We start from the raw sequence: 15,948 nt of genomic DNA on the forward strand, positions 1-15,948 counted from the left end.
GGAAGGACTGATGCTGAAGCAGAAACTCCAATACTTTGGCCACCTCATGCGAAGGGTTGACTCATTGGAAAAGACCCTGATGCTGGGAGGGATTGGGGGCAGGAGGAGAAGGGGACGACAGAGGACGAGATGGCTGGATGGCATCACCGACTTGATGGACGTGAGTCTGAGTGAACTCCGGGAGCTGGTGATGGACAGGGAGGCCTGGCGTGCTGCGATTCATGGGGTCGCAAAGAGTCGGACATGACTGAGCGACTGAACTGAACTGAACTGAGAGTCTGTTTCCCCAGTCCTGTGTGCGGTCTGGAGGCTCTATGGTGGGGTTAATGGCGACCTCCTCCAAGAGGGCTTATGCCATACCCAGGCCTGCTGCACCCAGGGCCCCTGCCCCTGCAGCAGCCCACTGCTGATCCATCCCTCCTAGGAGGTGTTCAAACACAGCTCTGTCTCAGTCTCTGTGGGGTCTCTGAGTCCTGGTGTGCACAAGGTTTGTTTGAGCCCTCTGAGCATCACTGGTGGGAATGGGGTTTGATTCTAAATGCGATTTCACCCCTCCTACCATCTTGCTGGGGCTTCTCTGCCCTTGGATGCGGGGTATCTCCTCACAGTTGTTCAGTGCCGTGCAGCCAATGCTCCAGTCTTCATCATCTTTCAACCTATTTCATTGTTCTCTTGTTTACAGTATATATTGTTAACTGTCTTTCCTCCCAGAATGTCAGTCCCATGAGTACAAGGATCTTTGTCTGTCTCGTTCTCTGAGACATCTTAAATACTTAAATCAGTGACACACACTAAGACCCAAAATATTTGGGTGACTAGTGAATAATTAGTACTATGTCCCGACACTATGCTAAATGTCTCCTGTGGATCAAACTTAGCCTCAGTTTACTAATTAGGGATGGAGATACAAAGATAATCAGGGTGGTGGCCAAGGTCCCAATCAGGACGTGGTGGATCTAAGCTGGGAACCCAAGAAGTCTGTGTCCAGTACTGAGACCCTGATGTCTCCGCATTATTTCACCGGACTTTCACCGTAGACGAACAGCATTACCTGCTTGTTCAGCACAAGAGATATTTCCAATAAGCTCTCTTTTCTCTGCCCTTTCTCCAAGAAAGCATGTGATTTCACATTAAACCTTTGTGAAAATTCATGTCAGGATAAGTCTAATATCAAGTGTAGAATAAAATAATTTTGTTTTGTGGTTAATTGATTTTATACCTCAGTAAGCAGGTTTATCTCATGTAGGGCAGTGACCTTTCTGACCCCCTTAAGAAGCTAGCTAGTTCTGCACAGAAACTATAGGAGGTTATCTCTGAGAATCATAACTAGATTACCTATTTGATCCCTTTCTAATGGAGTGACCAAAAGAAAGATAATTAAATCTAAATGATAGTGTCTCATAAATGGACATTATTTAGTAGAAAGGTAGAGAATTGCTCTTCTATACTCTATTAATTCTTAAAATATGAAATATTTTATTGGTTCAGAACCAATAAATGGGCAAGATATGGGCAAGACTTTACAAAATCAGAAACATCCTGTCTTTGGTCTCATTCTAAAAATTATATATTTTTAAAACTTCAAAAGAAATGAAAGTGTTAAAATGTAAGTACTTTAAAAGTGATTTCTCAAAGAATCCAGCAACGTATTTGACATAGTAAGCTCTCTTCCTGTGTTCTTTTTCATTTCTAGATAATGCTAAAGCACTCATCATATTTTTGGTATTTCTGATTATTGTGACATCAATAGCCCTGCTCATTGTTCTCTATAAAATCTATGATCTGCATAAGAAAAGATCCAGGTAAGAGTTGATTTCAAAATGAAAAGATAATAATAATAGTTATAATGATGAAAGTCCCATTTATGAGGCCAACTTGGAACCAATTAAGTGGAATTCAGAGATGGAGAAGGAAATGGCAACCCACTCCAGTGTTCTTGCCTGGAGAATCCCAGGGCCGGGGGAGACTGGTGGGCTGCTGTCTCTGGGGTCACACAGAGTCGGACGTGACTGAAGTGACGCAGCAGCAGCAGCAGCAGAGATAACAGTAAGAAGTCTAGGACATCACTAACCTTTGATGAAAGACTTTCCTATTGTCTTATTGGTTTATATTCAATGTTATTTTTTCTATGTTCACTAATAATGGGATAGATTTCCTTCAGTAATAACCAATGAAAAGAATGTGCCTGTTCTTTTTGTACAAAGTGGGTCATAGGTATCTGGAAGTGACAATGGAGAGAAATATATTGCGAAGTATATACATTCCTTTGGCCAGGAACAACTACACTTTATGAAAATCAAGAAGTTCCAAACTTAAAAAATGCGGTCACTTCTCTGAGACTGACCAACCTCCCATGGTTGGTTCCCCTCCCCACCTTTCTTCCTCTTACCCCCCTTTATGCCTTCTTACCCCCTCCCCTCTTCCCTTTCATCCTCCCCATCTCTACTTCCTCCTTCCCTCAAGACATTCATTAAAATCACTTGCCAACTGAATTCTGTTTCTTAAGAGTATGCAAACTTACATTTCTTATCTTTACAGCAATTTAGATGAGCAGCAGGAACTCGTTGAAAGGGGTAAGTGTGCCATTTTTTTAACTGGCAAATATCTCCCTTGTTTTATATAATAATTCAACATTTTTTAAATCTAACCTGGACTTCCTCTGTGATAAAATTTAAATTCATTGATGTGTTTATTTAACCAGCAAGGATCTGTACCTTCTCAGAGTGTGCCTGAAACTATGGCAGTCACAGGTCACAGACTCTGCATTTAAAATTTTAGGGTCTAGATGCTTTTGAGCTGTGGTGTTGGAGAAGACTCTTGAGAGTCCCTTGGACTGCAAGGAGATCCAACCAGTCCATTCTGAAGGAGATCAGCCCTGGGATTTCTTTGGAAGGAATGATGCTAAAGCTGAAACTCCAGTACTTTGGCCACCTCATGCGAAGAGTTGACTCATTGGAAAAGACTCTGCTGCTGGGAGGGATTGGGGGCAGGAGGAGAAGGGGACGACAGAGGATGAGATGGCTGGATGGCATCACTGACTTGATGGACGTGAGTCTGAGTGAACTCCGGGAGTTGGTGATGGACAGGGAGGCCTGGTGTGCTGCGATTCATGGGGTCGCAAAGAGTCGGACACGACTGAGCGACTGAATTGAATTGAACTGAGAGGAAGACAGACGCAGACGACTGTGACAGAGTTTTAGGTGCCGTAGGTGGGGTACATGTGATGCTGTAGAAAGACGGAAGATAGCAAGCTGTCTACGCAGAAGGCAAGAAGCTGGGTCTTCTAAGGTGGTGGGGAATCATTAGACCAACAAAGGAGAGTGACTGAAGAGCAGATGGAAGGTCACACGGGCAGGGAGGTGGCAAGTGTCCACGTCCCTGCAAGGGTGGGCCGGGGGCTATTCCCACTAAAGGCACATTGACAGGCATGACAAAAGATTGCACCCTGACTTTGGAAATGAAAGCATATTTCATCTTTTCTCTCTCTCCTTTTTTTTCAACTTTTAGTGTACTTTTTTCAATTCTCTTTAAAAATGTGTTTTTTGATCCAGTAAAATGGGGATGGGGTTCAAGAAGTTGAAACTGTGTTTTTAATAAAGAAAATGATTTGGTTTTGCATACTCAAGATCGGAAACATTTCAGCACTCCTCTCTTTGGTTTTAACTTGTCATGGAAAGGGTCAAGGAGCATTTATCTCAGAGTTGCCACAGATTGCCCCTTGGAGTGGTTAGAACTTACCCAAATCCCATAAAACCTACAAGGTGGCCCTAGGTCAGAACGAATGAATGCCGGGGAGCTCTAACCACCCAAAGGAACAAGTGTGCCTGGACCGTTTGATGGTTGTGATTGGATAGAAGATTTCCACAGTCAAAAAGCTAAATGTAACCCTAGTGAACATTTTTTTTTCATCTAATAAATAGGGGACATTGACATGGATACTGAAAGAGATGCTGCTGGATGTGCATGGATAGGAGCAGGAGCATAACTTTCAACACGTGTGGCAGCTTATATTCTCTTAAGATTCTGAAACTGTTGTTTGTCAGTGTCCATATGCAGTTATAGCTCTTTACTTTAATATATTTTGTTCTTTAGTAAGTTATTTCGCAACTCTGGTATATAATGAGTTTCATACTCTGGTGGCATAAAAAATGAACGCAGTCTGTTTACAGTCAAGTATAGAGATTATCGCATTAAGATGAGTCCCGGGTATCAGGGTAGTCATCAAATTCTCTTATTTATATGTTTACAATATTTCACAATAACTTAAAATAGATAAAATTTAAAAATACAATATAAGAAAGTATAGTTCAGTTCCGTTCAGTCTCAGTAGTGTCCGACTCTTTGCAACCCCATGAATCACAGCACGCCAGGCCTCCGTGTCCATCACCAACTCCTGGAGTTCACTCAGACTCACGTCCCTCGAGTCAGTGATGCCATCCAGCCATCTCATCCTCTGTCATCCCCTTCTCCTCCTGCCCCCAATCCCTCCCAGCAGCAGAGTCTTTTCCAATGAGTCAACTCTTCGCATGAGGTGGCCAAAGGACTGGAGTTTCAGCTTTAGCATCATTCCTTCCAAGGAAATCCCAGGGCTGATCTCCTTTAGAATGGACTGGTTGGATCTCCTTGCAGTCCAAGGAACTCTCAAGAGTCTTTTCCAACACCACAGTTCAAAAGCATCAAATCTTTGGTGCTCAGCTTTCTTCACAGTCCAACTCTCACATCCATGCATGACCACTGGAAATGCATATAATGGAACAAAGAAATGTAGCCCTAGATCTCCTTATAGTGGTGATACTTGGCCTGAAATCTGTTAGTGCAGATAGACAGTGAGGAGGGGCATTCTCTGCAGAGAGAACAGTGTGAATGGAGGTGTGGGGAGAACCTCTGTGATGTACTTGGCGAATATTCGTGCCTAAGATATAGAACAAGAGTATAGGAAACTGTGGTTGAGATGAGTCATGTGAAATTACAAAAAGTGCTCGTGTATCACATTAAACATCGAAACTTTAACCTGTAGACTGTGAAGCACAAACAGTAGTGTGAGCTTTTTTGGTCAGCAAGCGGAGTTGCACGCTCATATTTGTGGATCAGAAGATGAATTTGTGGAGTTTAAAAAGTCAGTCAGGGCGGGTACAGACTGGAGGCAGGGAGAGGGGTCATCATGTGGATGAGGGGTCCCATGAGGAGGGATCCCATGGTTGTGGGCAGAAGGGGAGGTACACGGTGACCTGTTGGATGTAAGGACAGAGGGAGAAATCGTGGGTCACTTGGAAGTTTGCTTGTTAGCTGACTTTGGGAATGGTGGTCCTGTTCGCTGAGGTTTGAGATGCTAGAATAAAGGGGAGATGAGTCTGAACATCTTGAGTTTGGGCCCTTCTGGGTGGAAGACCTGAGAGTCAGTGGGAAGGATTAATCCATAAAAGACCAGAAGAGTATTAGAGCCCTAAATTTAGATGTCATAGGTTTACAGGTGAATCTCTGTATGTGAGTGAGATGTTCCAGGTGGACTGTGTGTGAGAAGGAAAAAACGCTCAGGGCCTAACCCAAGATTTGCTTCTCTTGAAATGTGTATGAACGTGGGAAAGAGAGATGTGATACTAGCCGTGAACCTTTAATGTGTTTAAAGATGATGAGAAGCAGCTGATGAACGTGGAGCCCATTCACGCAGATGTTTTGCTGGAGACTTACAAGCGGAAGATGGCTGACGAGGGGAGGCTCTTCCTGGCGGAATTTCAGGTGGGTGCCCCTCTTGCCATAGGACGAGAAAGTTCTCTTCGTCACCAACATGATCCGTCTTAAATGTGTTGTGTAGCTGTTGGCCTTGATAGTTTATCCCACATAATAGTGCAGCGGAGTCAAAGCAGCTATTATTACCAGGTATTTGCAGACCAGCAGCGAGATTCATAGTCGTAACACGAGTGAACATTTCAAGATAATGCTGCTTCAGTGAATGAGTACTAGTTACAAAGTCATGTCCAGAAACACATTTGGCTGATGTGTCCTTGTGCTCTAGATAATTATCCAAGTGTGTTTTTCAATGAATTTGAAAGTGGCAGAGCAATTACTGCTAAATTTGCTCTCATGGGATTTATTCTCCAAGTAGTCCATCATTCATTTTCTTAAAGAGGACTTTTTGCATAATTCCTAACAACGTTCATTTCAATTACCATATGCAGCTTGTTCAACAGGGTAAAGGAAACACGCACCAGGATGTCCCACTTGTTCAGAACGATAAGTGGTGAGGGGAAGTGGTTTTTCTACAATCTGCTCTGACCCAAAGGATCTTTGTGTCTTTCAGAGCATTCCACGGGTATTCAGCAAGTTTTCCATCAAGGATGCTCGAAAATCCTTTAACCAGAACAAAAATCGCTATGTTGATATCCTTCCTTGTAAGTTGTTCATTGAGAATTGGATTCCCATACATTTAGGCTACTTGATTATTCATTGTTTCACTTATTTAGTATTTCTTTGCATTGGGCAGATGACTACAACCGTGTTGAACTCTCTGACATAAACGGAGATGCAGGATCAAACTATATAAATGCCAGCTACATTGATGTGAGTAAAAAATGCCTCACGGCCAGGTTGTACAGCTTCACCATTCTGTCACTGACCATTTTCATTTTTCTTGTGTCTGTACATTCTATTCAGCTCCATCTTTGTCATGGCAATTTTTATGTTTTTAAAGAGTTTATTGCATTGTAGTTGATTAACAATGCTGTGTTAGTTTCAGGGCTACAGCAAAGTGAGTCAGTTATACATATACATATGTCCACTCATGGCAAGTTTTTAGAAATATTATTTAAAATCACTTGAAGGAAGCGCATCAATGTCACTGGTATAAACAACAACATCACTAATATTTGCAAGGATAGTTATTTATTATTTACTATCACTGCTAGGTAATACAGGATTTTTGTCTCCCAAAAAATGATAATGAGAATTAAAATACTCTGGTGCCTGTCCTGTGTTGTGTATTACCTAAATTATCTATATGTGTATTTTTCATAAGAGCCCTGCCTTTGCACCTCACCATAGGCGCAAGGACTGGAAGGCACTGGTTAATTTGTTACTTTGCCCTTGTTCAGTTAGTAAATGTCTGAGGATATTGTACATGGTTAATTTATCCAAAATATTATGAAATTATAATTTATTATACCATTGCTAATGAAGTAATGCATCACACAAAATTAAAAAAAATAAGCAGTATGAAAATATAGAGAAACTATTACAGAATATATAGCATGACCTTATTGGTTATCTGTTTTATATATAGTAATGTATATATGTTAATACTAAACTTTAGTTTTTATCATAGATTATTCTTGAATCTGCCTGCAACAGAGGAGACCTGGGATTTATCCCTGGTTGGAAAGATCCTCTGGAGAAGGGAATGGCCACCCACTCCAGTATTCTTGCCTGGAGAATCCCATGGACAGAGGAGCCTGGCGGGCTACAGTCTGTGGGGTCACGACACGACTTAGTGACTAAACCATCACATCATGGTTCCTCTTTATCCACTGAGAGTTTCTTTATACATAAACCAGAAAACAGCAATATTTGTTACCCCGACTTATCCAAAAATGTTACCATGGTATTCACACTGTTTTGTATGATGTTTAATTTACCTAAAGTATATATCTTGGATACAAAAAATGTCACTCTATGAAAGCAGAGATTGGCAGGCTTCTCTGTAAGGGGCCAGATAGCAACTTTGGGGGGTTTACAGGATACACCACCTCTATCACAGCTACTCAGCTCTGAAGCCCATGGCCACACGTCTATAGATAACACATGATGTGGCTGATACTAGGCCATCAGTGGTATATCCCAGCACTAGATAAAAGGTAGAAGTTTGAGGCTAATCTCAGGATGAGTTATTGAAAGAAATTGAGTAAAAATCCCCAAAGTTACTCTATGGCTGGTAGTGAAAGTGAAAGTGAAGTCGCTCAGTCGTGTCCGACCCTCAGCGACCCCACGGACTGCAGCCTTCCAGGCTCCTCTGTCCATGGGATTTTCCAGGCAAGAGGACTGGAGTGGGGTGCCATTGCCTTCTCTGCTATGGCTGGTGAGGAGGATTAAATTGTGGCAGATAGTGCTTTAAAGCTTGAGAGGATATAAAATGTAGGAATGCCTGATTACTCTTATAAATTGCTGCACCGTCCCAGATGGAGCTAAAACCTACATACTTTTCAGCTTTGTTTAGAGTATATCACAAAGACACATGAAGTCATGGATATTGTTTGTAAATGTTAATATGTTTGGCACAGTTAAATGACTGATCATGAGTTAATAAACTCATCCTTATAATTTGAAACTGCTCAGGAAGACACACACCCAAGAAATGACCGATTTGAAGTAACTTCCTCACTTCACACTTTCTCATGTAAATGACTAATTGAGTGTTCGGTAAATGACATTTCTTCTTGTCTGTCCTGGACAGGGTTTCAAAGAGCCCAGGAAGTACATCGCAGCACAAGGTAATTGCTCTGGTAGTCGGATATTCTTTCTGAAAAATTGCTTTTTAGCACTTTAAAAAGGATATTTCTTACCAGTTTTTATTTGTTTGACCCCTAGGTCCCAGGGATGAGACTGTTGATGATTTCTGGAGGATGATCTGGGAGCAGAAAGCCACGGTTATTGTCATGGTCACTCGCTGTGAGGAAGGGAACAAGGTAGGAACCCAGAAGGCTCTCAGGGTGAAGGTCTAGGACTCAAAGGTGGAGGATGGATGTTAGGAAGAGAGAGGCTGGATTGCATTTCAAAAAGTCACATCCGTATGTGCTTGATGACAAAACAGACAGTTCTCTTTGAACATTTGATTTAAATTTTCATACCTATAGAAGGATAAAATATGTACATATATAAATATATGTCCCTGGAGAAGGAAATGGCGACCCACTCCAGTATTCTTGCCTGGAAAATTCCATGGACAGAGGACCCTGGCGGATTGCAGCCCATGGGGTCACAAAAGAGTCGGGCACGACTTCACAACTGAGCATACAAACCTACGTATTTAAGAATAAAATTTAAATGTTTCTGCTTAATTGCTGAACTCCTATGGGATTCCTATTTTGTTACAGTCTTATTTTAAGTTCAGTACACTTCTGTGAGCTGGTTTCACAAGTACTTGTGACTACTTGAAACACATTGACCTTCATGCTGACTTTGGGCAGATAGATGGTAATTTATGTAACGTGACTCTAGGAAGCCTGAAAACCTCCGCATGCCCCAGCCTGAAATTAACCACATGCAACCACATAATTTCTTGCTCACCACCAAGCACGTCCCCATTTGATATGCAGCTAAGCCTGGGAAGATCATCTGCTGGTTAGAATGAAGGAAATCCTTCTGGGCACTTCTTGGGAAATGGAATACTTTTCAAGCATCCCAGTGAAATGGAATAGAAACATGTTTTGAGACATTCAAGGAACACATTTCTTGTTTGTTTTGTTTTACAAAGAGTGTTTAATGAACAAATTCATTTAATTTAAAAACTTAAATGCTTGATGGTTTTTTAAACATAGAACAAGTGTGCAGAGTACTGGCCGTCAATGGATGAGGGCAGCCGGGTTTATGGAGATGTGATTGTGGAGATCAACGAGCACAAAAGATGCCCAGATTACATCATTCAGAAGCTGACTGTTGGAAACGTGAGTTTGGTTTTGATAGAATTTTAATTTTCATACTGTTAGTCTAAAATGTGACTATGGAATAGTCAATGTGAGACATTGAAATACACCTGGAAATTTTATTTTTAATGTACTATGTGGGGGAAGAGTTGCTTAAAACAATAAGCCACCAAGGTCAAGTAAGTCACAGTGAAGATGATCTTTGTCCACCTCGCATTCAAAGTATTTATAACATTGTGACCCTTGAAGTAGAAAGAGCTCATTAATTGTGTTAAATGAATGACTGAATTATTGAATGAGTGATAAAAATGGTCCTTAGTCTCAATAGGTTTATTACCATTACGGAAAGAATATTTAAACAATGGCATAGAGATTACCGTAAGAAGTCTGAAGTTCTAACTCTGTAGGAGAGAGAAAATGTTTAGGTCAGAAAAAAAAATTGTCAGTGTGGCCTGTTAAAATGGTGGTCTTCCCATATATTATTATATGATTCTGCTCATATGAAAAGTCTAGAATAGTCACCCTTACAGAGACAGAAGGTTGGTTAGTGATTGTTTGGTACTGAGGTGGGTGAGGCAAGAATAAAGCTGACTGCTAATCTGTATGGGGTTTTTTTGAGGGTCATGAAAATACCCTATAATTAGTGGTAATGACTTCACAACTCTGTGAATATAGTTAAAACTTTTACTCTTTAAAGGAATTTGAAAATATCTTAATAAAGGTATTAAAAATGGAGGTCCTTATACTGAGATTCAATCCCTGGGTTGGGAAGGTCCCCTGGAGAAGGGAATGGCAACCCACTCCAGTATTCTTGCCTGGAAAATGCCATGGACAGAGGAGCCTGGCAGGCTGCCGTCCATGGGGTCGCAAAGAGTCAGACACGACTGAGTGACTAACACACACACATACACACATAGATAAGTTTGATAGTTTCTCTCAATTCCATTTATTGGAAGTTTTCTCAGTAATCTGAATTGTATTTCCATATGATCCAGATACATTTTGTGCAGGGGAAAAAAATATACCAGTTGGCTGTTTCTCCTGTGGCCTTCTAAACTCTTACGGCATCACTAACAACTAGGAAGGTAATGCTCAAAATCCTCCAAGCCAGGCTTCAGCAGTATGTGAACCATGAACCTCCAGATGTGCAAGCTGGTGTTAGAAAAGGCAGAGGAACCGGAGGTCAAATTGCCACCATCTGCTGGATCATCGAAAAAGCAAGAGAGTTCCAGAAAAACCTCTATTGCTGCTTTATTGACTATGCCAAAGCCTTTGACTGTGTGGATCACAATAAATGGTAGAAAATTCTTCAAGAGATGGGAATACCAGACCACCTGACCTTCCTCTCGCGAAACCTATATGCAAGTCAGGAAGCAACAGTTAGAACTGGACATGGAACAACGGACTGGTTCCAAATAGGAAAAGGAGTATGTCAAGGCTGTATATTGTCACCCTGCTTATTTAACTTCTGTGCAGAGTACATCATGAGAAACCCTGGGCTGGAAGAAGCACAAGCTGGAATCAAGATTGCCGGGAGAAATATCAATAACCTCAGATATGCAGATGACACCACCCTTATGGCAGAAAGTGAAGAGGAACTCAAAAGCCTCTTGGTGAAAGTGAAAGAGGAGAGTGAAAAAGTTGGCTTAAAGCTCAACATTCAGAAAATGAAGATCATGGCATCAGGTCCCATCACTTCATGGCAAATAGATGGGGAAACAGTGGAAACAGTGTCAGACTTTATTTTTTTTGGCTCCAAACAGATGGTGATTGCAGCCATGAAATTAAAAGATGCTTACTCCTTGGGAGGAAAGTTATGACCAACCTAGACAGCATATTAAAAAGTAGAGACATTACTTTGCCAACAAAGGTCCGTCTAGTCAAGGTTATGGTTTTTCCTGTGGTCATGTATGGATGTGAGTGTTGGACTGTGAAGAAAGCTGAGCTCCAAAGAATTGATGCTTTTAAGCTGTGATGTTGGAGAAGACTCTTGAGAGTCCCTTGGACTGCAAGGAAATCCAACCAGTCCATTTTAAAGGAGATCAGTCCTGGGTGTTCATTAGGACTGATGCTGAAGCAGAAACTCCAATACTTTGGCCACCTCATGCGAAGAGTTGACTCATTGGAAAAGACCTGATGCTGGGAGGGATTGGGGGCAAGAGGAGAAGGGGACGACAGAGGATGAGATGGCTGGATGGCATCACCAACGTGATGGACATGAGTTTGAGTGAACTCTGGGAGTTGGTGATGGACTGGGAGGCCTGGCGTGCTGTGATTCATGGGGTTGCAAAGAGTTGGACATGACTGAGCGACTGAACTGACTGAACTGAACAACTAACAACTATGACCTTGGAGGGCTGTGAAACCAGTGGTTCATGGCTGAATATACGATACACTGGAGCCAGGCAGGACCAGTCATAGACTGGGGTGATGTGTAGAGGCCGACGCCAATCTGGTTATGTTGATTAGTCTGACCTTACTCTTCTTCATTAGCTCGGTTACTTCTGATCTGAAAATGACCACCCACCAAGCTGGTAGTTCCTCTCCATACTTGGTTAGAGATTATGAATTTATGTGTCTTCTAATGCTTGCCTTGAAATGGGGACGAACACGAGCTGTAACCTGGAGCTGACTTTCCCCAGTTCTCTCTCTACTGTCCGAACTGACGTTTCTAATATGAGAAATGCAGCATTAGTCAAATAATTAATCAGACTTTCTTCCTATGATGATAGTCCTGTCTGCCTACCCAAGAAGAAGTATTTCAAACCATTGTGAGAGTAGCTTTTACTTTATTTCTTTTCAGTCCCATCCACCAGCCCCCGGTTTTGTGTAGTGTTCTTGTGTTTTTCCTGTTTGTTTCTGGCTTGGCAGCATGAAAGTTCCTAGCAGTTTCAGCCACACTGGTCATACGTTACTTACCTTCCTGGTAAGTAATTGCTTACCGGTTAGTGCATGCCATCCCTGCATGATGTCTCAATTCCTAGTTATTCACTGGAGAGGAAAATGCAATCATGAATGAAAAAAAAAACAAAAAACCTTGCATGAGAAGTGTTTTGTGGTGGCCCTCCCTTCCACCTATTTACTTTCCATAGTTTAAAAAATATGTATCAACTAAAAGACATATTATCTCCTGACTAGAGAAAAGAAAAGGCAAGTGGAAGAGCAGTAACTCACATTCAGTTCACCAGCTGGCCAGACCACGGGGTCCCCGAAGACCCTCACCTGCTGCTCAAGCTGCGCAGGAGGGTAAACGCTTTCAGCAACTTCTTCAGCGGCCCCATCGTGGTGCATTGCAGGTGCGTGAAGACCGCCCCCGGCAGCACCCGGGCTTTCACACCCGCGCCCGTGCGGCTGTCGGGGCCACCCTCCCCTTCGGCACCTGTTGCTTCCAGAAAGTCTGTGAGAAGAAAGTTGCAGTGTTTCCCCTGCTTAACCCTTCTGGGCTTTGTGGTTTTTTTTTAATTCATTTTTTTATTGAAGGATGATTGATTTACAGAATTTTGCTGTTTTCTGTCAAACCTCAACACAAATACCGTATTCTAACACATATATATATATGGAATCTAGAAAAGTGGTACTGAGGATTTATTTACAGGGCAACAGTGGAGAAACAGAGAGAATAGACTCATGGTCATGGGGAGGGAGAGGAGAGGGAGAGATATAAGGAAAGAGTAAGTGGAAACTTACATTACCATATGCCAAATAGATAGGCGGGGAATTTGCCCTGTGGCTCAGGACACTCTAACGGGGGCTCTGGATCAGCCTGGGGGTGGGGTGGGCAGGGAGGTGGGCGGCGCTCTGGGCCTTTCTGTGCATCATCCTGCCTTCGTGTGCTTTGCCAGTGCTGGCGTTGGGCGCACAGGCACCTACATCGGCATCGACGCCATGCTGGAAGGCCTGGAGGCGGAGAACAAGGTGGACGTCTACGGCTACGTCGTCAAGCTCCGGCGACAGAGGTGCCTGATGGTGCAGGTGGAGGTATGTTCCGGGCACGGTCCTCACTTTCAGCTCCCGACTTAAACCTTTTTTCACGGTGGGAGTAGTAACCTTAAAGGAAATCCAAATTGTTCTCAATCTCAAACAGCTTCTTTCCGTTTCCTGAAAACTAAAGCACCGGTCACAGTTAGACGCATTTTGCATTGGTGGCTGAGAGCTCTTGTGGAATAAGGATGACTATAAAGTATATGTTAAAAAATAATGAAATACCATTTACACATACGAGGTTGGGAAACAATTAAAAATGCCAAAACCAAGTTTGTCAGCATTTCATAAAATTAAAACTAGGAAGACCTAATAGTACAGTACAGCGGTTAAGAGTCTAGTTTTTGCAACTAGATTTAGGAGTTTCAAATAGTGGTAGTTATTCTCAATACCATGCACTCTTCTACCAGTTTTTAAAGTTCTTGTGCTTGAGTGAAGTCATCCAAATGGAGAGGAAAAGAGTATTTACCTTAGAGGTAAGACACAAAAGGGCATCCAAGTAAAGCACTTACACAAATCCCCAGAACATAGACATAGTCAGTAATTGTAATCGATAAACATTGTTATGAGACTGTCTGCACTTGACCCAGAAATCCCATGCACTGTATGTACCCGAGAGAAGCATCTCCAAATCTGCACGACTACACACACATTCACGAGTGCTCACTGGATCCGACATTGCTGGGATAACAAAAAACGGAAACCTTTGAATGCATAGCAGCACGGGAATAGGCCAGCAGAACGTGGGCCGGTGGACTCTGGGCACTGTGTTCCGCTGCAGTTGGCAGGTTAACCGGTCTGTAGCTCTCAGTGTGGGCAGGTGCTCAGGTGAGAGCAGTGAGCAGATACAGTCCCCAGATGAAACATGTACAGCACAATGTATGCAGCTGTTAAGAAAGGACACAAGAATACGGTGTTTATAAATACATACGTGTTATCGTAGGGGTCTTAACATGGATCGTCCACCAGAAAAAAAGGAACTATTTCCTGTGGAAAAATAACATAGAATGGAAGGATACAGTCAAACTAGAGGTGGTGTTAAAGAATCTTGAAATATGTCATTTGTTTAAAAACAGTAAATTCAAATATGATAAAAGTTTAAGAATAGTTAAATCTGGGTTTGGTATTTTATGCTTTCTCGTATGTGTGTTAGTTGCTCAGTCGTGTCCAGCTTTTTGTGACCCCATGGACTGTAGCCTGTCAGGCTCCGCTGTCCATGGGATTCTCTGGGCAAGAATACTGGAGTGGGTTGCCATTCCTTTCTCCAGGGGATCTTCCTAACTCAGTGATTGAACCTGGGTCTCCTGCATTGCAGACAGATTCTTTACCGTCTAAGCCACCAGGGAAGCCCCAAGAATACTAGAGTGGGTAGCCATTCCCTTTTCTGCAGGATCTACCCAACCTAGGGATTGAACCTGGGTCTCCCACAAATCAGGCAGATTCTTTCGTATAATCTCTATTTTTAAAAGTGCTAGAAAACTTTTAAAAAATGTGTTCTATGGAACATCAACTTGCTTTTTTACCCTCTCAGATACAGTGTGGAACTTTATAGTTTTATATCTTAGTAATTTAACTTACTAACTCAACATTAGTCCCGGGAGGAAGTAACAGATAGTGTTTTTTAACTGCTAGGAATAAAATAGAAGCTATAAGATGCCTAATCTATTTGTGAAGCTATTTTATTTTTCCTGGCAAAATAATCCGAGATGGAATTTACTCATTTCCCGGAGAAGTATGAGTGCCAACTTCCAGATTATTTAAATGTGGCAGATACCAGCGTTCTCCTCCATACATTGTCTCCAGATGAACCAAATGTGGGGGATGTGTACTTTATTTAAATGTGATTCATAGGACTGTAAATGATAAATTAACTGTCTCTGTCCTTCCTTGAAATGGCAGGCACAGTACATCTTGATTCACCAGGCCTTGGTGGAGTACAATCAGTTTGGAGAGACAGAAGTGAGCCTGTCTGAGCTACACCCGTACCTGTCTAACATGAAGAAAAGAGACCCGCCCAGTGAGCCCTCCCCACTGGAGGCTGAGTTCCAGGTAACAGCAGCCACCTGAGCCTCTGTCTGCTTCCCAGGCTGTCCTGTGCACATGGGCTAGCTCTTGTCTTTGGGCTTTGCCATAAAATGGAGCATCGATGAGGGAACTAAGACACGGAGAGTTCAAGAGAAATGCCTGAAAGCACAAAACTATTATGTAGGAAACTTGTTTAAATCTAGAAATCTGACTCTGTGGCCAACATGTTAACCATTCCTCGTTAACCTGGTGTAAAATAAAGTGTCAAAATAATAGTATAGAGCCACAAAATTGGCCCGCCAAAGGCAGC

General features: G+C 42.3%; 1 protein-coding gene across 4 annotated transcripts in view; it reads left to right on the forward strand.

Moving 5' to 3' along the window:
- PTPRC (protein tyrosine phosphatase receptor type C) overlaps positions 1–15,948 on the forward strand; it is a 129,026-nt gene that overhangs the window by 99,014 nt on the left and 14,064 nt on the right. For all 4 annotated transcript variants that reach the window (XM_061383709.1, XM_061383710.1, XM_061383711.1 and 1 more), the window contains 11 exons: positions 1,694–1,802; positions 2,539–2,573; positions 5,627–5,736; positions 6,299–6,389; positions 6,482–6,558; positions 8,444–8,480; positions 8,578–8,675; positions 9,528–9,653; positions 12,771–12,928; positions 13,475–13,610; positions 15,513–15,662. In XM_061383709.1, the coding sequence (XP_061239693.1) occupies positions 1,694–1,802; positions 2,539–2,573; positions 5,627–5,736; positions 6,299–6,389; positions 6,482–6,558; positions 8,444–8,480; positions 8,578–8,675; positions 9,528–9,653; positions 12,771–12,928; positions 13,475–13,610; positions 15,513–15,662 (1,127 nt within the window). The remainder of the gene's footprint in view (positions 1–1,693; positions 1,803–2,538; positions 2,574–5,626; positions 5,737–6,298; positions 6,390–6,481; positions 6,559–8,443; positions 8,481–8,577; positions 8,676–9,527; positions 9,654–12,770; positions 12,929–13,474; positions 13,611–15,512; positions 15,663–15,948) is intronic.

Source organism: Bos javanicus, chromosome 16 (assembly GCF_032452875.1).
Source record: "Bos javanicus breed banteng chromosome 16, ARS-OSU_banteng_1.0, whole genome shotgun sequence".
Classification (NCBI taxonomy): domain Eukaryota; kingdom Metazoa; phylum Chordata; class Mammalia; order Artiodactyla; family Bovidae; genus Bos; species Bos javanicus.